Source organism: Hippoglossus stenolepis, chromosome 6, assembly GCF_022539355.2.
Source record: "Hippoglossus stenolepis isolate QCI-W04-F060 chromosome 6, HSTE1.2, whole genome shotgun sequence".
NCBI lineage: Eukaryota > Metazoa > Chordata > Actinopteri > Pleuronectiformes > Pleuronectidae > Hippoglossus > Hippoglossus stenolepis.
The window spans coordinates 16,302,699-16,325,582 of record NC_061488.1 but is presented as its reverse complement, the minus strand read 5'-3'; the positions used below and the strand labels follow the sequence as shown (position 1 = coordinate 16,325,582).

At 42.1% G+C, this 22,884-nt stretch overlaps 1 protein-coding gene across 4 annotated transcripts in view; it reads right to left on the bottom strand.

Moving 5' to 3' along the window:
* LOC118111446 (forkhead box protein J3) overlaps nucleotides 1-22,367 on the bottom strand; it is a 58,288-nt gene extending 35,921 nt beyond the window's left edge. For 3 of the 4 annotated variants that reach the window (XM_035160052.2, XM_035160054.2, XM_035160055.2), the window contains exons 1-3: nucleotides 22,046-22,367; nucleotides 11,815-11,938; nucleotides 11,028-11,556 (exon numbers count right to left, since the gene is read on the bottom strand). In XM_035160052.2, the coding sequence (XP_035015943.1) occupies nucleotides 11,028-11,390 (363 nt within the window). In that variant the 5' untranslated portion in view covers nucleotides 11,391-11,556; nucleotides 11,815-11,938; nucleotides 22,046-22,367. The remainder of the gene's footprint in view (nucleotides 1-11,027; nucleotides 11,557-11,814; nucleotides 11,939-22,045) is intronic. The other variant, XM_035160053.2, reaches the window with a different exon arrangement.
* Nucleotides 22,368-22,884: the final 517 nt, after the last annotated feature.

Sequence of the window (22,884 nt, the reverse complement as noted above, 5' to 3'; positions counted from 1 at the left end):
TTCAGACAAGCTATTGGCAGTATCGACGTGATTGGGTTTTTCTGACACTGTCGGGTTTTGTACACAAAGATTTGGTCTTTAAAGCTGAAACTAAAGCTCAGCCCCAAAAGATATCAAACATGTCAAAATGTTTAAAACAGGTTAGATCTGAAAAGTAAACATTTATGTATTGAACTGAATATGTGATAATAACAGATGTTAGAAAATGGTATGATTCATAGCAGTCATGTTAAAATGAAAATAAATGTATTCATTTCTGACACTGTCTTGGCAATAACATAAAAATGTATTAATCATTATTTCTTGTGTTTCAATTGAATCATTCTCAAAAATCATTATGAAATTAGTTATTGTAATACAAAAATCTGCTGTGTGTGTGTGTGTGTATGCATGAATACACTGTGTATATCATATTGAGTGAAGATTAGAATGCACATGCCTCCATCTATTGTACAATCTACTCTAAGGTGTGCAGTTAATAATAATGATGATAGATATGTGTGTATGTGTGGTATATACACTATATATTGTGTGTGAGTGGTAGTGGATGCAGCTGCCTCTGCTTAACATAGGGTGCAGCATCGTGGACTTAAGGAGGTTAGTTACATAAGGTGGACTTGATAAGCATGGATGACTTTCTGACTAAATGCAATGTGATATAATGTGATGTGTGACAAAAAGTCAGGTTTTGGAAACATGCTTTTGGGTTGAGGTGTGTGTGTATGTATGTGTGGGCGTGTGTGTGTATGTGTGTGTGTATATCTTCACACAGGGGAAGAGTGAAGTTACATAAGTGGGTAGGTTTGGAAGATCTGGGTCATGGCAGCTGAGTTAAACACAAAGGGGCAACAGGAGGTGACATTTCCTCAAAACTAAATTAAACCGTCTTGAGAAGTGATGTATCATGAGTGAGGCAAAAACACTTAAAACTCTAAATAGAATTGATGACAGTGAAATGGTTGGTTGGTGAAGCTGGGCGCTCTGGAAACGTACACCCCAAGTCGCACAGAGCTTCTTGGTGGGAGGATGTTTTTTTGCGTGGCTAATCTTCCAGAGGTCACAGTGTGACTCATTTCAGCACAGGACATGTAAGGTGACTGAGGTTCAAAGGTGTAAGACTATGTGCATCACAATGAGAAAAGTCAAAAAGTCAACAGCGACTCCCACGTAACCTCAGCTATTACATAATAGATTTGATAAAGTAAGAAACCGCCCCGTTTTCCGCTCGGCACCTGTAATGCAAACTCAACACTTCCTCCACCTGATTCACATTAACCCACCTCCCCAGCTGTTCACAGGGAACAAGCTCTCTCTGTGGCCTGGAAGGCTTTTATTATGAAAAGTCTGCAGGGTGTGTTGGGCTTCACTAACTGCTGCTTTCAATATTAAGTACAATAATCAGTTAAAAGTAATCAGTGAGTCAGTATACTTTCAGACATGCACTGAACTGCAGACAATCTCCTAAAATTATCCAGCGGAGCCGTATGAGAGAATGCAGTCGTCAATTGTTCCAGACATTCTGCGGAGTTTCTCCTGCAGCCACATGGAAAAATCTCCAGATAATGTCAGAATGAGCCCACGTGAGAAAACAGCAGGGGATCCTCCAGAGGATTTGCCGCTAGTGAGTGGGTGTGATGAGAAGCAAAACAAAAATAACAAAAAAAAAAGATGGCAAATATCTAAGGATGAAGAAAACGAGCCAAAGACGTAGAAGACATCTTATGAAACCACATTTAATTTCACTAGATCCATATTTGTTTTGGGAGCTTCACCAAATTGCACACACTCATAAATATCAGTCCGCTAAACATGTGTATTTTTTTCATTAAGTTCCATGAATTATTATTTGAGACATCAAAGAAAATATAGAAAAACTCCAATCTTGCAAGGTTATAGAAAGAAACACTTCCCTGGTCCAGATCCTCACAAAAAATGTATTCTTCCCTGACGCATTTCACATCCTTCCACCAAGTTTCAAATAATCTGTCCAGTAGTTTTTGCATAATCCTGCTAATTTATAGGCTGACACACACACACACAGACCAAAATATAACCTCCTTAGTGGTAAGAATGCAAATTATACTAAAATTACCACCACAGCCTTTATGTAAAGATGTCAATACTGTGGATGTTAAAGTTTTTGTTTGCCAGTAAATTCACTGATTTGGCTTGATAAGCAGTAACGGGAGCCTCTAGTTAACGAGGTAAGAAAACAAGCCTTAATCTCTGTGGTGGTGTGAATCCCGCTGAGACCCCTGCTCAACTGTGTCTCTGCGGGGAGACAGGGGTCAAAGGGCAAAGGGTTTGCTGGCCAGAGAATTAACCTATCGAGCGCTGCTGTGTCTGACATACACACAGACAAACAAATGCACACCTACGCAGCAGTATTCAGGAGAGTCTCTCCCATGCCCTTCAGGATGAAAGTATTGTGGTGTCACAGAGGTAGTCCTTGTGCGCCCACAGACAGATCCAGAGATAGAGAAACAGAGAAAGGAGAGAAGGATGGAAGACAGAGCGGGAGGGGATATTTGGAGAAAAGAGAGAGGGGGTAGAGATTTCGCTAACTTTCCGCTGAACCCATACAGTGCATGAGGAGGGTGAAATGTGGGGAAGTTTGAAAGGTAAGGAGGAGGAGGAGGAGGAGGACGAGGAGGAGGAGGGAGGGTGCAGGGAGGCACAAAGAAAAAGAGCTGGAGTCAGCTGGAAGAGGGAGTGCGGAGGTAAACGCGCACATACGGACAGGTGTCTCAGATGTGAACGTCCCCTGGGTTCTGAGCATCATTGAGACTCCTTATTATATCCTGATGGTGACGGAGTGACAGACGCTCCCCGAGAATACGGGGTTGGATACAAGTCACTATACTTCAAACCCCATCTAATACATATTCATTTCATTTGATGGACCCTTCCCCCGCCCTCCTCACTCCCTCGCTGAACTACTTCACACAAGTCAACTATAAGACGAGAGGTGTGTGTGTGTGTATGTGTGTGTGTGTTTATACACTGGTGTGAGTTCTTTGTGTATGCATCAGTTTTGCTTGAGCATGCACATGAACCAACATGTATGTAGGCAGGTGTGTGTACCTGCCCATGTACACCTGTACTGTGAATATGTGTGTGCATGTTTACAGCACCACCACAGACAAGACATGTTTTAGCTGTATGTGCTGTATCAAAGCAATCTTTAAGTTAGATTATTGAAAAGCTGAAAAGCTAAATTTCTCCAAACATTTTCCTGTCGTATGCTCACATGGGCTCCCTCCACATTTCCCGGGCATTTTACTAGGGGGGTGTCAGGATACGTTTAGGAAAATGTCCGGAACACCTGACTCCGACATTTGAGTTCTCACATAGTTCTCCTCCGTAAATTTCTGGAAAATGTCCAAAGTTCAGTGCACATCTGTCTGAAAGCAGCTATAGTGACTTGTCTTAGAAATATCCCCACACACACTTGATCGTGGCATCTACATGTTTCAAACCAGGACAAAAGAAACATCTACAGATTCCTCTAATGCTCTATGAAATACTCTGATGTTATTTAAGGTCTGACAAAAGACAGGCCCGTGTCTCTTTGCTGCATGTGAACCTTGGGACTAGCGAATAAGCTCATTCTGTGGTATAATTATTGCATTCCAGAGAGCTAGGGAAACCAGCCTTAAGCCTATTATTAGCCATATGGAGAGTGCTACAGGCCTGGCTGGTTAGAGAGGGAAATGTGTTGCTGGATGGGTGCCAAATCCTCCAGGAGATAGCAAGAGAAAGTCCTTGCTTTTAATTAAGAATTTAATACTGAGACTGCTATTAGTGATTAGTATGTAATTAAAAGCTCTAGCAGTGTTTCACATACAAGTTTAATTAGATTTAATTAGAAAAATTGAAAAAATAATAATAATATGTTGCAGGCTGTATATATTGGCTCATGTATCCCAGGATGTTTTCATGTAACAGAAGTGAAAGTATGACTTGTGTTGTATTATTTTGCGTGAAGGCCTCAGTCCATTGATGAGGAAAGTGGATAAAATGTCTGTTTTTGGATCCTCTCTCTAAAATGATTCCAGGAAAAGTCTGGTACACTGTTGTCAGAGGGTTTAAAGGGACGAGATAATTAGATCTGGTGACTTATTGGTGAGTGTGGCAACTTGTGTCTCATTCATATTCTGATTTCCCTAATCACCAAGAATATGCTCTGTAACACAGAGCATGCAGTATAATGAATTTCACTACTTGTTTTGGTTCAGTAATTCTGAAGGGTCATCAAATGTTAAAAACACATTAAAAGAAATGATTCATGATACAATTTCATTTACAGGTCATGAAGAGCATGAAGGCCAGTATCTGAATGTCTGTTCATAAAATACTTAGGTTTGATCATGTTTGAATGGCTTTGTACTGTGACATAGTAAATGTGAACAATAAGCCAGTTCAGGATCTATCTACAAATAAATGTGCCTTGCTTATACACATATTTATATTTATAATAGTTACTTTATAAATTTTCTAAAATGCAAGAATGTGTGTTTATCGTTGGAACACACACTTTGGAACTGTAGTGGGAAGCGACAGTAAACCTGCATTAGAGTAAATTAATTTGCAGAGTCAAAAAAAGCTGCCTCTACTTTTCACTATGCCTATTATTATCTATTTTTTTGAATTATTTTAAATCTGCACTTGTTGGCACTTGTTTTTAAAACTGCTGCTTTTTTGTAATGTCTTTTAAGTTTTTCAAAGGGGACACAGGGCCTGAGAAAACCAATTCTGTTCCACTGTACATTTTAAAACTATGGCTGGAATGACATAAATAAACTTGAAACTGAGACTGAGACTGAGACTGAGACTGAAACTGCAACCTGGCAAAGGTTACAGTTTGTGACTTATTTCGTTTTCTACAGTTTTATTAAACTCACAATCAACTATCAGCTCTAATAGCAAAGTATCAAATATATTTTATAGCAAAGTTTTATTATGATTAGGTTTAATTTACAGAGGCTTGAGTCCTCCTGCAGCTGCCGCAGGTTCAGCTCTGACCCGGCCCTTTGCTGCCTTCCCTGCTCTCTCTCCCCACTTCAATCTTACACTGTCCTATCAATGAAGGCACATTGCCCAAACATATCTGGAAAAAGGTTTAATATGAATTACAACAAACCTATATATCATATGTGTTATGTACTATGCATTTCTACCATTATGTCAAAAGGGAGACTTTGACCTTCAGGCCTGGATACACACATCTGGACAACAGACTGGTTGACTTTACATGAAAACTGGGAATGCTGGGGTGCATGTGGCTGTTCTGTATGTGTTACTTAGTGACAAGGGAATAAACACACAGCCAGAGGTGAGACTCAATAAAAAAAAAAAGCAGACAGCTGTGGCATTTTCCCAGTCACCACTATCAGACTCTTTTAAAATGTCTCTCGAAAACACAAATATGGACTTACAGAGACGTAAGGAAACACAAGAAGGCAGCTGCACACACACGTCTGACCCAGCACACAAACAAAGACATCAACCTGTACACAGAGCCACACACATGTACAGACTACACACACATGGACTCACACTGCACACTGTTTTCTACAGATCTTCTCCAGACTGTCTCAAAGCTGAGTCACAGCTGAAATTTCACCACAGACACGGGCTCAGGAGCCTCAGTGCAGCTCCAGCCAAATAATGACTCCCAGCAGCCAATGACAACAGCCTTCCTGCACATATGTGAGTACACTTGACACTGTGCGCCGACCTCCACTGCTCTCACTCGCAGATCTCTCCCAGAGCAGGCAGGAGAGGATGGAAGCCAGAATAATGGCCCGGCGCTGATTCATATCAGGTGATTGTCTGTGTTCAGCCAAAGGCCAAAGGCCTTCGCGGTTGTGCTGCCCTTTACAACATCACATTAGGCCCAGCTAATTTGCAGGCAATTAGCCTGGCTGCATGGGAGCTAGCCTGAGGCGACTGGTGGGGTCGCAAGAGATCAGGTTAGTCAGCACAGGCTGCAGCAAACCATTTGGTGGAGGTACAGGCTTCGACTTCATTTCTGAAGCTGTAAATAATGAGAGATCCTTTGTGTGTGAACAATATAATGATGAGGCGAGATTTAAACAACCAGCATCACCCATCATTATGTTCAGAATGAGCAACATAGACCTGAACAAATCAATATATACATAACTTATTCATTTAATTGGTGAGTTTTTAAAATGTAAAAATAATTTGTGAAAAATAACCATCACCAGCTGCCAGAAACAAATGTGACATGTTTAAATTGCTTGCTTCGGCCGACCACCCGTCCAAACCCCAAATATATTTTGTTTACAATGACATTAAATTGACAAAAGCAACAAACCAATGTACCAGAATTGTTGCTATTAAAATAAAACTAAAGAGAATAGAAAATAACTTTGTTATGCTCCATACTGGAAAACATAAAAATCAGCAGAAAAACAACCTATGGCACAACAGAGCTAGAAGGGTGCTCTGATGGTGCATCCCTCCACCAGGGTTAATGTCCTATCTCACCATGTCAGAGCAGTGCTTACCATCAATTATCTAGACTGTGGTGGCCTGCTATATTCTAATTTTGCTTTCCACAGTTTTTACAATAAACTAAAACATGTTTTTCCACTTCTCATGATAACATTAGAGATCTGTTACTTTTGCACCATTTCTGCATTGTATAGCTGTGTCATCCATAAAGTTGTTACGGTCCACGCAGACAGTCAGGCCTCATGGTTTCACCTGCAGTTGTAAACATACCCCCAAGTGACATTTAATGCAGTTCTCTCACATGAGATCTTGTCTTTCACTCTTCAGTCTGTGCACCTGACACTCACAATCTGTTGCATATGAGAGCAACCTTCGGGCACGTGCGTGCACCCCCGCTACCGGCATAGAGTAAATGAAATCTATGGGAAACACTGAAAACAAAATTAAAAGAAATTCCTGGATCGGATTTGTTCAGATCCGCTCCAATTAATGACTTCTTCCTTGGGTTCAATAGTTTTTGTGTAATCCTTCTAACCATCAAACAAACAAACAAGCACAGACAAAAACATTACCTCCTTGGCGGAGGTAATTAAGATGTGAGTGCACTTTAAAATACTAAAACGTATAAAAGAAAAACGAATTAAGACAAATTTTAAAAGAATACTGAGGGGGAGGTTCTCAAGGTCAGATCTTTACAGTCCTTCTCAAAACACCAAAACCTTATTACATTACAGATGACTCACTGTTACAAACTAAAGAACAACAGACAACAGACAGAGAGCAAGAAAGAGAGGCCCCCCCGAGTGGCTCATGGTCTCCCGATGCATGCTCATTATGAGTTGTGGTATAAGTGGTCCCTAAAGTGAAAAGGACACGTGGGTGTGAAGGGGCTGCGAGGAGATGTTACAGAGGCATGGGAAAGTAGAGCGATGCACAATGTAGGACACTGACAGAGAGAGGCAGAGGTTTGAAAAGATAACATAGGGGAGATAACGCCATTCCAGAGATGGAAAAAATATATATATAATAGAATGACGTAGCCTGATGCAACGCCGTTTGCATTCCAATCTAGTTTACAGCTTTTCTTTAAAAATGCCATCCATGCATGTTACACAAGATGAATTTAGAAGCGTCAACAAACTCTGTACACAAATAGCTTATGCAAGCTTGTGCTGTTTAATTTTGGTACTTTTTTTTTTTGTTACAGATTCTAAACCTCCTGCTCAGCTCCGGAGGAAACTTTTCATCGTCATTACTTCTCAGATGAAAAGAGCTCTCCATATTCATACCAGGCTACGACACAGAAATCTCATGAGCTTGGAAAGCGACATGATTATAACAGCTAACTAGATTCACTGTTAAATGCATTTGAAAGTGTGCGTTCTTGCATGTGCGCACGTCTCCGTGTTGGTGTGTAGATGAGACGCATGCAGCGAGCTTATGTTGTTCGAGCAGCGTACGAATGTGTGTGATTTCTAAGGATGGAATCTGATGTATACGTGTGTGCGTGCCTGCATTTGTGTGTGTGTGTGTGTGTGTGTGATGCCCTGGTTTCAACTCTGCTGTTCCTGCACTCTCACATTATCATACAGAGCAGACGGAGTGCGTGTGCTGGGTTGTAAAACTCTCCTCTGCTCTCTGACAGTCTCCCCCCTCATCTCCTCTCCTGCTGAGCTCCCAGTGTGTAATCTGTAGACTGCACACGTACACTGCCTACCTGAGTGGGAGTCTCTGCTGGTGTACGAGCTTGTGTGTGTGTGTATGTGCATGCACGCGTATGTGTGGCAGAGGGTGAAGGAAGCCGCGCGCCATACCACGTATGAGATGTTTTCTAAAAGCTCAAGTGCTTCGCCTTGAGTCTTCACATTTAGAAAACACATTTCAAAGAGTGTACTTGCAACGTGTGCATGTGTGAGTCGACCATGTCTGCAGAACATGGCAGCCACACAATCTCTGTGCCTGCGTCCCACTGTGTGCAGCTGACAGCAATCACCTGAACTGGAATGAACCAGACTTATGTAACTTTCCCCGTGATGGCCATGGCTGGTATTAAACAAGCCCCACTGTGTTTACTGTGTTTGGTCGGGTCATCGAGGAAGAGAACGTCTGCAGCCTTTTATCAGGGACAATTACAGGAATGTGAGTGGAGCTTTACCTTGAAATACTGCAGATTGTTCAATTTGTTATAGTTTATAAACAGGTCAGTGGCTGTGAAGATGAGTCTTCGCCGCACAAATGTGCAACACTGTATTATACCATGTAACAATCTCAATATAGAAATTAAGACAAACTAAATTTGCCTGATTTCGAGTATCTTTTAAAATGTGTAAATCTACGAATACAAAAATATTGTGCATTGTTATGGCAGTTACTACGTTTTTGCCTGTACAAAATTTGCCATTGCATTTGATTTAACAAAAATAGCATGGTGAGGGTATTGGATGCTATTCACTCACAAAGCTCAAAAAGCTGTGATGTCATCCTATTATAAAATGGTAAATAAATGAGCTCATCTAAAAACACTTCACAGTCAACAACTGCACTTCCAGGGTTCCTCGGAAATAAGCCCGCCAAGTCTAAAGTCGATCCGATGAACAATTGTCGAGAGAAGAAAAGACAGACAGACCGATTTCTGGATTAATAAGCAGGGTGACTACAGCCGCTGATAGGCTAAACGGATTGGTTATTGCGTGCACAATGGCATAGACATGACATCTTTCCCTTTCATACTCGCTCTTGAGGTGCGGTGACTCTCTGGAGTCCTATTCTACATGATAGGTGTCGCCAATGAGAAAAATACCACCACACCACCAGAAAAAGACCATGAAGAAGAAACACAACCAGAACCGTTTTGGCATTGAATTGTTTCTTTGAGGAGCAGTGAGCTTGCAAACGCTTCTTTGCCTCGACAACCGTGTCTTTTTCCATAGTTTCCAGCAGAATGCTGGTGCAACAGTGCAAGCAATCTCCCTTCAGAAGCTACCTGGGAATCTCGATGCTGGGGTCATAGACACGCTGTGCATGTCAAGTTAAAAAGTTGGGAGGTGAACGACCATCCAAAATGAAAACGGAAATTGGTCCTGGAACGGCAAGCATAAATCAAGTTTAGGTCGAAAGCAAGACAACTTTGTGTTAAGTATCATGCAATGAACTCCCTGCACTGATATCATAGTATCTGAACATGTGAAAGTGAAACCACCAGGCCATCAGAGTGGTGCTTTACTGTTATTAGAATGCAACCAAACATTGAATATAAAGGTACAATTATGGGAAACAAACACATCCTGGCACCCAAACACAACCAGAAGGAAAAGGCAGCCAGGAACCGTAGTGAAGGAAAGCCTGAATGGTCTAAATAACCCCTATCGTCTCTCAGAAAGCTAATTGATTGAATCCCACATGCAGGTAAAGGAGCTCTGCCAGCACAACCTGGCTTGTATCATAACCTTTTTGTCTCCATTTCTGGCGTGCATCTCTGCTTAGGGAATGCTGCGTTGAAGATTATAGACAGGGGAACAAACGCAGGTTCATGAAAAGGGAAAGAAGAAGAGAGGAGAGGAGTGAGTGACTAAGAGAGTGAAGGAGAGATGCGGGGGGAGCTGCTGGTGGTGGTGGTGGTGGTGGTGGAGTGCAAGTGCTTGGGAGATGAAGATAGAGAGTGAAAGAGTGAGAAATAATGAGAGAAGAAGAAAAATGTTCCCGCTCTCAGAGAGATGAATAGGGTGATAGTTTGCAGACAGCCTTTTCAATGTGTCAGTGGAGGGACTATATCCATCCCCTTCTTCACTAATAAGGTAGAGAATCCCCAAGACACATCCATAGGGATCTGTTCATTTGTCTCCAATAACACAGCCACCTTTCTGCTCATATTAGCCAGGATTTGCATAGCTACATTTACATAAGGATTTAATAATGTCGTCTGAATGAGACGAAATGCACCTGTCAATCATTCCTGGTTCACTAAAAGGTTTCTGTGCTCTTCGAGGCAACCACAGGATCTGATTATTGCATTTTGAGGACGAGCAACAGGGTTAGGGGCTTGATTACTTTTTTATCAAATTTAAATCCATCGTGAGGTAAGATTTCTTTTATCAAATCTAGGTTGAGCTTTTAATATTTGAAAATGATTAAAAACTTAACTCAAAGATTCGATGGAGATCTACAATCAGCTTTTGTTGGGTAGGAGGTTAGAGAACCATCACGAGTAGCTAAGACTTGAAAATGAAGATGAGAAGGATGAAGTATTGAAATAATTGTGCTCACCAATTCAATTTTGCACATCTTCTTTAGTTTTCAGTTCATTATGAGCTACCTCCTCCAAAACTGGAGGTCAACACCAATGAAAAAAAGGGAAGCCTGCATAATGAATGTTTTGCACATTGCCATTTCCTAACATAAAATAGTGAGGAGAGATACAAGACAGTGTTGTGTTTTTGGTTAATACATCTCTTAAGTCATCCTGGAATCAGACCCACAGTGGAACCAGCTATCAGAACCCAAACCTAATGAGTAAGACCCAAATCACATAGTTGGTCTCGTCTTACCTTCCAGCCGCTGCCCGCCTCTCGGTAGTAGGGGAAGTTGTCACAGATCCACTGATAGATCTCACTGAGGGTCATCCGTTTGCGCGGCGAGCCATTGATGGCGAAGGTGATGAGACTGGCGTAGCTGTAGGGCGGTTTGCCATCTCTGTGCTGTGCAGCTTCCTCCTGGTCCAGCGTTGTCCCTGGCTCCAGATGAACGCTTTTTTTGCCAGGCCCTTGCCCGTGATGGTGACCATGGAGGTGGTGGTGTCCGTGATGGTGGCTGAGGTGGTGTCCCGTGTCCGCCTTCTGGATGGCTGCCCTCATGCTCAGCTGGGGGAGCCAGTCCATTGAGGTCAGGCTGCTCTCCAGCTCAGAGGTCATGGTGTTTGTAGGTCGGTTGGGGGGGGGTCAAAAGGAGGACGGGTGAAAGGCTCAGCAACGTGGCGTGTGCAGGATCTACTTTTGGCTCACTGAATGGGTGCTGTGCAGCAGCCTTGGCTCAAGTCTGGAAGGAGCAGGAGGTTTGTTTACTACGTCTATTCATCTTCTTTAGCAGGAGCAGAAAGCAGATTTGGCAGAAACACACAGATGTTAACTTGCACATTATTTTCCACACACAGTCTAGCTTTGCATAATGGAAAAGTAAATATTTTGGCATGTTCATCACTTGATCTTTAACAATGCACATAACATGATCTACAATGTGAGCTATGGATAAGAAGCAAGTTGAATCAAACTGTTTTATTCCATTAATTACACAGTGGGAGGCAGTATGGGGTACGAGGTATGTGTTTTAGTGTCTTACTTTTCCCATTCCTTTCCATCTTTCTTTGGGCCAACGCATCTGGGCAAGTCACCGAAGTGAAAGGTAGAGTCCTTGCCTCGTGCATGTTCACAAGTTCTTCATTTAGCCACTGCAATGGCCGCTGCTGCAACACACAAACACAGAAAAACCACACAAGACGATGAGCTTGCTCTGCCAGACTGCCTTCATGAGATATTAATATCACACAACCGCTCAACTGGCCTCGGCATCTGTCCAACCCGATTAAAACTCTTCTCTCTTTCTCTCTCTGTTCCCCGTCTATCTGGATTGCCTCTCACTCTCGTTCCCTCCAAAGTGGAAATGGCAATTGGATCTGCGGAGTGACTAAAAGCTGGGGAATTGTTTTCACAAGTGCCTGCCAAATGGGGGGAACAGCTCGAGAGGAATTCCAACCCTCTGGAGGAGCTGAAAGACTCGTCCTCTTTCCCTCTCCGCGTAACCCCCCGCCAACACCATGTTCCCATTCTCTGACTCCCAACGTCTAGTTCACCCCAATATACCCCCACACACACACACACACACACACACACACACACGCACACACACACACACACACACACACACACACACACACACACACACACACACACACACACACACACACTCGCATCCTTCACAGACAGACACAAACAATGAAGAGACTCAAGAAGCCTGAACATCAATTGGCAGCTATTTTTAGATTGGCGCTGAACTTGTGTAACTTGTCGGAACAACTTTTTATTTGCAATTGCAAACTCGGGACAAAACAAAGACAATTGGGAGTTTTGGTGAGAGAAATTACTCACCAATTGTTCTTGTGCTTCAGTCAGTCACAGAACATTTGTACATTTGTCACTACTGGGCTGAGAAAGTCGTGTAAATGTTACTCATCACTGGAGAGAAGATGTTTGTACCACACAAAGAAAATTGCAGTCCTTTAGTGGCCAGTGCTTCCAGAAGACAAAGAACATAATACATTCTAGGAAAAGCAGGTAAACCGATGAGTTTTGCTAAAGCCTCAAGACAAAGTGAGGGTGAAGGTAAGTGAACAGTTAAAAATAACTGGATGATTTTAGCCTCACCCTAAAGAGAAATCTACATCTAAACCTACATCTATCATCGCATGCAGTAACCTTCGGGTGTCCTTGAACAACAAAGAGCCTATTGGCCCACGCATTTTCCATTCATGCTCACTGTATATAATCAAGGTGGGAGAACATCAATGAGTCTGCTTACCAGGAGGAACAACCCCCCCCCCCCCTTCACTGTCTCTCTTTCCACAAATTCCCCTGGAGAGTCCAGTACACCAGGATGAAAAGAAAGAAGGGAAAAAATGCGCTACTGTAAAAAGAGAAAAACCTTGCTTAATTACAAGTAGAAAAAAACAAATTTCTAGCAGCAGACTCATCAAGCCAAACAAGCCAGGGAGTGGGACTACAGGAAAGGAAGAGGAATCGAGAGAAGAGACATACCCAATGAGGCCCATTTCACAACATCACCCCCCATCTCCTCCTCAAGGCCCTGCCACTGTGGGAGAAACCACACCAAACCCCCCCACCCCCCCCTCCCTCCTCTTCCAAATCCCAGGAAGCCATCTTAATTAGTGCACCTTTGTTTTTAGCTAAAGGGAAGGTAACATTGCTCGTTGTAGTGGTGGTGGGTAGTTGGGGATGGGGGTGGTGACACACAAGACACAGAACAACAAGTACTTATTTTCCCCTCATTAAAAAGGAGGCACAAGCTGCAAATCATCCTGCCACAAGCCCCAACCTGCTGTGCTGCCATGGCTGCTTTTGTTGAGAAGTTTGAAAGCGTGGGCTGGCTGCATGGCGGCACGGTGTAGCTTTGCACTCGTAGCCTGGCGAGCCGTTGGGATGATGAGTAATAGAACAGAGCAGAGAAAGAAGAGGAGGAGCTTGACTTCGGCTTCTGGGGATAGGAGCCCCGCTGGGCGGGTAGACGCAACCAATTACCTAGTCGACTCAGTCAACTGGTCCCACAGTGACTGGGCTAACCTCGCCACAGTCTCTTTTGTTTCTGGTGTCTGCTGTGTTTCGTATCAGCCTCAGAGGCCCGAGTGGTATCAGGGGAGAAAAATTATGACTGCAGGGAAGACAGCTTGTAGTATACCACTTCTTATCTTAGGGCAATCAGTTTTCTACAGGAATCCATTGTACTATATGCATAGATCTCTAAACTGAGGGCTTGAAGTCTTTTCCGGAAAAGGCTGTTTATTTCTGTCTGGTAGTTGTTCATGGTTATCAGAGTATACAGAAACAGCGATAGGCCTATATACAATGTCATCTGTGTATTTTAGTCTGTGCTGATGTTCGTTCACTTCACGTTGTACATGTCAGGCAAATTAAATAGGACTGGAAGCATCCATGCGGTCTGTCGTCATACTCCACTTACGTAGCCTAGAGATGACGACATCATACTCCAGCATAACAACAGTATCAGAAGTGGTATGTCATTAGAAATCACTTTTCAGCCACTTCAAGGAGTTAGCGCCTTGATGTTACAATACAGCAAAGTTTGTACAATGTTAGGATTTTATCTACTATGGATTTAAACATCCAAACTGTATGTTGTTGTTGTTTTTTCCACCCATTCATTAAATTATGTCCCTTTTTATAATTACCTCCGCCAAGAAGGGTATGTTTTCACCCCAGTCTGTGTGTCGGTTTGTGTTGCCTATTTGCACTTTGAAAGGGACAATGCAACTAACATATGAATGTGTATAAGAATTTCAATATACTCCTTCCTTTAACATTGGTTTTAATAATCTTTTAAATATCATGTTTTGCTGTCTTTTCCTATTTTTGATTGCACTGTTCATGCTTGTGAGACACAAAATTTTGTTTTTTATGTGTATGACAATAAATAGAATCTTGAAAGTGGCGTCTGCCTGAATCACCAGAAACTCTTGAATCTCATCATCTTGCCAGACGTTTTCGTTGGCGTCCTCTATGTGCTATGTGTATGGCACCTCTTTTCCATCCTGCGATATTTGTATTCTCTTTATTTTTTTTGTAGAACCGTGTGGTGCGAGTTAGAACCGTCATCAACACGCCCATTCGCTTGTGTTGAATCCTCCAGAGGATTACATTTATAGGGACTTGGCTGAGGTAGCACTCTGAGTGTCATTCTAGCTAACTGATGTTATGACAGCAATTAAAATTCTAAATAGGTGCCTGCAATTTGTTAAGAAAACCAATTACCAGATACATGTCAGTATTCTATGTTATAATTATAACAAAAGAATAAAAATAAACAATTATCTGCATATTTCGAAATAAAAACTCGACAGATACTGGAAATTTAATGGCACTCTCCCTGACCCATTTCTTTGTTGCAGGGCAGGAAATAAACTAATTCTAATGCATTGACTGGAGGCTCCTGCACTAACGAACCGATATAATACCTGAAAAACAAGATTCATCTCCGGTTCACTGATCAGAAAACTTCACTGACATTTCAGAGAGCTGTACTTCAATAGGAAATAAATGTAGTGTAGAGGGGATATTCTGGCAGCTGATCATACAGAGAAGCAGTTTTTCATTTAATAGTGGGAATGCATGTAGCATATATCTGTAGAGATAGACATTTGACTAGTATCACTCGGTATCAAAGGAAGTTCCAAATCTTACATCTTTTAAAGCATGTAAAAAGTTAGCTTTAGTAACTTGAGAGTTGTTAAGAGATTAGCCGACACTTCCATAGAAGATTACAAGCGTAAAATGTAAGAAAAAAGAGGAGCCAAAATTTGCCCTTTTGTGAACAAGAAATCTTTCTCCTTCAAAGAATTTAAATACATCACTCTCCGCACTGTGGACAGAGCTTTCATGACTGGGAACATTGTCCCTTTAAAAGAGTTGAGGGTCTGTGTGTGATTGAATGTATTCACCCATTAGACTTTGTGGATGTGATGCACACACTCAGCTGTGTGCATCAACCAACAGTCCCCTGCTGCTAGCAGGCTTTTAGACTGAGAGAGGGGCTTTACAGTTCTGCATTTTAATAGAGAACTTTGAATGGAGAGACGGGGGGATGGGCGAGAGGAGGGTGGGTTTGGGGGTGCAAAGGAAAGAGGCATCAAAATATTTTCAGAGGAAAATGAAGTAATGACAAAATACCCACCCGGAGTGTGCCGAGCAGAGGGGGTTTCTGGGAGGAACTGCCTTGGTGAGGGGAAGGCTAATGTGTCAAAAGGAAGTCTGTCGGCGTACTGAGTGCTGTCATGTCTAGAAGTGTGAGCCATTGAAAAGGAAGGAGGAAAAGGTCCAAAAAGTAGTATTGAATGTCTTAATTACTTTCTGCTTCAGCAACAGAAAACATACCCTTGAAAAGGTTCAATTATAAGATATCAAGGCAAATCAGCTGCCCTTATAGAGGCTGCTTGCTCATCTCTCAATGGAGCTGGGTTAAGCAATTATCGTTTGATACCGTCTTATTTTGAAAGAAGACCTGCAGAGACATCGATGTAATGTACCGTTTCAAACGGAAATACATTTTGTGGACTTAGTCCTTAAAGCGAGTGGTCAGGCAAACAATTTTCTGAAAGGAATATTTAGAAGTAAAAAATTGTAATAAAAAGAGAGGATAATAATATATCCATGACAGAACAGCACTTTCTCCGGGGGCTTGTTTGCTGGCCCACGTCCACCAAGTCAATTCAGTGACATCTCAACTGTAACAGAATGTACTGATTCACACCATTTTCCTCAGGTCTGAAAGAAAATCTGATTGAAAGAAGGCAAGAAAATCAGTCGGTTCCACAGAATCCCTGAGGGCCTGGAATAAAATATTAACTCGCTAAGCCCACACAGAACATAACACCTGAAAACATCTGCCAAGGTAGCGGGAGTTAGCGACCCAGAAGACTTACCACTGCCGACAAGGTAAAAGCTATCACAATTCCAGATTCTGACAACGGCAAAGTTAAAAAGGCATATTTTGTCATAAATAAAACATAGGAGTGCAGCATTTCGCCAAACTCCCCCAACGAGAGGTCCCAGGAGAGAGATGGGATGCTGTTTGTGAACTCACACTTTGCACAGTAAAGGGGCTACAGCACTGCGTCACCGCGACTCAAGCTCCATTCCCACATCCAGCACTATTCAGCAAGGACTAGTCCTCTTTAAAAATTCATTAATTTACAGCAAAAAATAGATTAAAGCGCCCAACTGCACCAACCTAAAAAGTTTGGCTTGTGAATAGCATTAATAATGGAAGCGAGCATCCAAAACCTAGAGGCCCTGGCTCGGAGGCATGGCTTAGATTTTTGTTGCGCTTTATAATGGAGAGTAATTTACATTTTTTAGAAGTACAGTATTACAGCTTTTTGATGCTTGTTTATAATTACGTTGTTTTACATGCAAATTGGCTCACAATTGTTACTCATTAAAAAATAACCAGTAGAGTACAACAACACCCGGCTTTTGTAAGACAGAGGTTTTTACATCAGGTTCACAACGGAAGCTTTCGCACTGAACTCTTGTCGCTGGCAGCACCATTGTAGAGTTCAATCCCGATGAAGGCCTTTAAAAGTGATCACCCCCACCCCTCCTCCATCTTATCTTTTACATCTCTCCCTTTCAAAACCATCGCTGTGCTTTCCAAACAGAATCAAAGAGGATTTTGACAAGATAAAAGGATTCGTTGCATTTGAATTCAAATTAGGTGTACTTTCCTGGGGATGAGACAAAAATCACAGTGACTGGGAGCACTCAGACAACTTAAAGGTACTTAAAACGGGAGGAAGTCTGCTGTAATGCATTCAATTTCTCACCTAATAATGGAGGTGTTAGTACGGTGTACAGGTAGCAGCTGATGAACGGTCTGCGGGGACAAAGGTTTTCACGTCCACTCACTTTGCAGCGGTGTGGGAATGACTTTGACGATCAGGGTCATTTCAATAATCACTTTGTCTAAGTGATGGTTATTGCTGATTATTGATATGACATGAGGTAATTGAAATGACCTGAAGACCTAGTAATGTTGCAGTGGCCTGATAATTACAGTGCCAGATTAGAGGGGAGCAAAGGAGACCTTCTCCTGCCATCTTTTAATGGTTTTTACAGACAGGTGCTACAGTGGAAGTGCTCAGGATGGAGAGCAGGAGACGGCTCCCCGGCATGGGTCCGTACAACTGAAGAGGATGGTTATCGGTGGTTGCTAAAAGCATATTCTGCATGAGTATGCTCAGGGGGTTTTTTTTGTTAGTTGAACGAATACTTCCAGGATTAAACCAATGGGGGTCAATGGTGCAGTTAAGACAGCCCAACAGCTTCTGCACAGCATGTCGGAGAGACCTTTTTTTTTTTACCTAATGAGCTGCAAGAAAAGACATCTGAACGACACATGCTGGGTTTTTCAATTACATGAACGTGTGAACAACAGACACTCAAAGATCGTGGGATTGTGTTTTTGTATGAACCTGAACACAAATATTAAACTATCAACTACAGCACTCAAACGATTTATTGGTTGGTCGATGAAATCTGCTGAACCTTTCACGGACATGACTTAGAGCCAGAAGATACATTTTAGAGTTTATTTTCTTAATTCAAGTTCTATATATTTGGTTGTATTTGTGTTTTCTTTATATTTATAGTTGCTTAAAATAAAGTTTATGTTTAAACTGTAAAATATCAAACCTCTATCCCATTTCTCTGTCATGAGGGTTTGATAACTACATCTTCAGAATCATTGACAATTTGTATATATTATATTATACATTGTATTATTTTTATATCAGCCCATATATTGGTAGACTGTATTTAAAACGTGGTAGCAAGGTCCCCTCGATGCATATGCTCGACCAATCACAAGTCAGTCTTAGCTGTGAATCATGAGGTTTCATTGTGTTTTTATAACATCATATTTATACTGTAAAAAATTAGCTACCTAGAACTACCTAAAATGACAGAAACCAAAGATTAAATATTTTTTTTCGGTTTGGTACATGTCCCATCTGCTAGACTGCTAACATGGAGGAGGCGGTATTTATGACCTATACTGCTGCCAGCCACCAGGTGGTGCTTCATGTGCTTTAGATTCACATTTGGTGAGGAATCATGTCGTCCATATTTATAGACAGTCACAGTCTATGATTGGTATTGGAAATATCAGTGTCGGCTCTCAAAAATCCATATCTGCCGGGCTCTACTAACAACTTTACCATATGTTTTATTTACAACTTGTTATTTAACTGCTAAACACATTTTTGCAACGAGATCAGTGTCTTGACTCTGTGGTGTTTTTAATTGGGTGGCAAATTGTCCTTGACAGACACAGGAGAAAGTCTGGCTGCCCAACATTACTTTTGAAGTCGCACAAAAGGGAATATATTACAAGTCATAATAAATATGCACGCCGACCACATAAAATCTTGACAGCCATGACTGATTCACATACTGGCATATGGAGTTCGTCTTTATCAAAGAAACCGCAACGCATGTAGTGTATCCACAAATAGCCCGTAATTCAACTTTCAAAAAGTCGTTACTACACCCGCTCCTTGGCACCGCATTTGCTGACATTGGCATTAATTACGACGACCTTTCCGATGATAAAACACAAATCAGTAAAACATTATGAGAGTTCCTTCTCTCCGCGTTTCATGCGATTCTGCATAACGATTTAATGAGGCATTTAGGGGTCTATGAGTGATCTACTGAGAAAGTCTACAATGGCAATCAGCAGCGAGTGTGGCAGCTGTTCGGCAATTAAAAAGCCAAATTACCCTCAATCAACACCATTTACAAGCGCAAGTAAATCTCAGAGCAAATAATGATGAGAGAAATCTGTTCAGACAGCTCTCATCTTGATAGGAATTAGAGGTGCATCCAAATCAGGAGCAGGGTGCTCTCTCTCAAACACTTACTTCCTCAGCCTGTCGTACACACACACACACACACACACACACACACACACACACACACACACACACACACACACACACACACACACACACACACACACACACACACACACACACACACACACACACACACACACACACACACACACACTAACGCCTCCCCCTTGCCTGTGTGTTTTTCAGAGAGATGAAATTGTATAGTGCTCGCCGGCTCCCCACACTGCAGCAGGATGAAAGATAAGGACTCCTTTACAGTGCAAGACAGCCACCGTTCATGTTCAGGTCTCTTTTGTAGAAAGAGACACTGCACTGGTCCATTTGAGGCGGCCTGTATGGAAAACAAATCCATAGCCTCTGAGAACGACTGCACCATCCACATCTCTGCTTCTACTGGAGGGAAAGGAATGATACCTCTTTTACACCAAAATTAACGGGTAGACAAAGGTTTTTTAAGATGCAGGTGAAATCCTTATCCAAAAACAGTAGAGGTGTTTGCCTTTCCATCCCCCCGGTAAGTCAGGTTTGACATCACGGAAGCCGGGAAGCTGTCTCGCCTCGCTGTCTGATATGATATGAAGAACAAAAATCGTTGTGCGCGTCTTTCCCAAGATGCAAAAAACAGTAAGTACACAAATGGTAACGGCTATTTACGCACCAATGCCATGATGTTCAATGCGCTTCATGGCGTTGCGTAGAAAAAAGTAATGTGTCAGCCTCTAGACTACAAAAAATCAAGAAAAAAAAGAAATTAGCGCATTTACCCAAGTGTCATGCTTCCATTAGTACTGATAAAAACCTGTGTCTACTGCGGAGTCATTTGACCCAGGAGTGAATGCCGACTGTATCGTTTCCCACTGCAGACAAAAGCCAGATGTTCGTGGGTATTTTGACCAGTGGAAAAGGAGCTTTAAAGTGACCTGCCGCAAATAGAACAGAGGAACTAAAGAGCAGCTATGGCAAGTTACAGTAAATTCTGTCAGCATCACTGTTTGATTAACTTTATAAAAAAAATCATCTCATCTGCAGCGAAAGTCGACCAATGGACACAACATCAGTGATGAGCCCTGAGTCATTGGGTGTTTTGGGTCTTCTATCATCAGACACCATCACCCGGACGACCCATGCACTCTGGTGGGATCAGTCCCCAGGTTTGTGTCCAAGTTGCGTGCTACTCCACCAATCACAACCCATGATCCACGGCCATCTTGATGCCTTTCCTTACCAAGATCGCTGAGAGCTCGATGTATAGTGCTTTTTAAATTACTTGGACCCAAATGTTTTATTTGTGTGTGTAAATAAAATAACAAGCTAACGCTAACTATCCAAGAGATGACTGCTGGGGGTAAGTGAAAAGTTTCCAGATTCATCCATTAAAATGATCAAGATTCATTGACATGATGAAAATACCTTTCAACATTTCTCTTGTGTTATTCTTATTTATAACTAAGGAGTGAAAAAAAATCGGCTATGTCAAATTATTCCAGGGGACATGTGTGAGGGGGTCCCAGAGTGTTTTCTATCTTGGGGGTGGGGGGGTAAATTATGTTCACTTTAATAAAAAATTTTAAAAAACACCAGTATATATGATGTAAATCTGCTGATTTAAATCGTTACACTCTCACTTAAATTATTCTAAAATACACAAGACAGTGAAAATGTCACGTCCCTTAAAATACAGCACATCTCCACGTAGAAAAAAAATACACACACAAATACACACAAATAAAGCCCAATGTGGTTGATGACACCTTCGCATGCATTCACATGCACACATAGGCCTCTGGAATATATTTGATGCTGTGACACAAAGTTGGTTGAGTCGTGTGAATCCCCTGATCCAGACGGTTTCCAGTGAGTGGACTCGTTTCTCTTCTTCTCTTCTCCACAAATTAGCGTTTCACATTTAGTAGGTAAATCACTTTGGCCCCCTCTCATCACTGTGCACGAGAACCCCTGAGCTCCCAGCACTGTTATCACTTGAGAAGTCTTTCCACTCTGTGCACGCCACTGTTCGTGCATATTTCCGCGTCCAGCACAAATCCACTACTTTGGATGACTGCTCCATTATAACTCCACTTTCTCATTCACAGCCGGTTCCCTCACGGAGCTTTACTGAAACTTACGATCATACAAGTCGACTTCATGTGACAGCTGTGTTGAAGACGAATGCTCCAGTGTGTGTGTGTGTGTGTGTGTGTGTGCGTGCATTTAGTGACAGGCTGCGAACTTACCACAGCGCCATCAAGTCAACGCCGCTGGTTTCCAGCAGCACATTGTCTGTAAATCCTCCCTCACCACAAACCTCCCCGCCTGACACCCAGACCCTCTCCTGCGCACACTACTCACCGTCGTAGGTGAACACGGACCGGCTCAATTCTTGGCTTTCTGTCGGCACTCTGCTCCAGAAAAGCTCCAGACGCCTTGTCCTGCACTTGAAGAAAAAAAATTCCCCCCTCGCAGACACAAAGCTGGAGCGGCTGTCCGGACGCTGTGGGTCGAGCGGCGGGCACGGAGCTGAGCTGTGCGGGCGTCACACTGACCGCTGCCCCGGTCACTCGACTGTCATGACGGGCGGACTCGAGCCGCTGCTCGCGTTGACTGAGCTCATCAGCAGCACGAAGCTCCGGGTCTGAGCGCTCCGCTCCGCTGCTGAGCCACCGGAACTACTTCCAACGCCAGCCGGAGCACGTTGAAGATGAATTCATGCACCACAATGGAGAGACATGAAATCACATCCATTTAACTAGTTCCCAGCTTCAATATTGACAGCGCGTAGGCCTGCCACAATTATACCTGCCATAAATACCCAACGTTTATAATAATACCAATGGTTATTATTATTATATTATATATATAATAATATCATAATTATTACAATTATCAATACTAGTATTGATATTATTATTATGTCAATGATAATAATCGTGTTGTTTATATACATACACAGATATATGAATTTCCCTTACTCTATCCATCTATCATTCTATCTATCCATCCATCCATTTATATACATACACACATATGTATATATATATATATATATATATGAATTTCCCTTTCTCTATCTATCTATCTATCCAACTATCTATCCATCTATCTATCTATCTATCAACTATCTATCTATCCAACTATCTATCTATCTATCCTTCTATCTATCTATCTATCTATCTATCTATCTATCTATC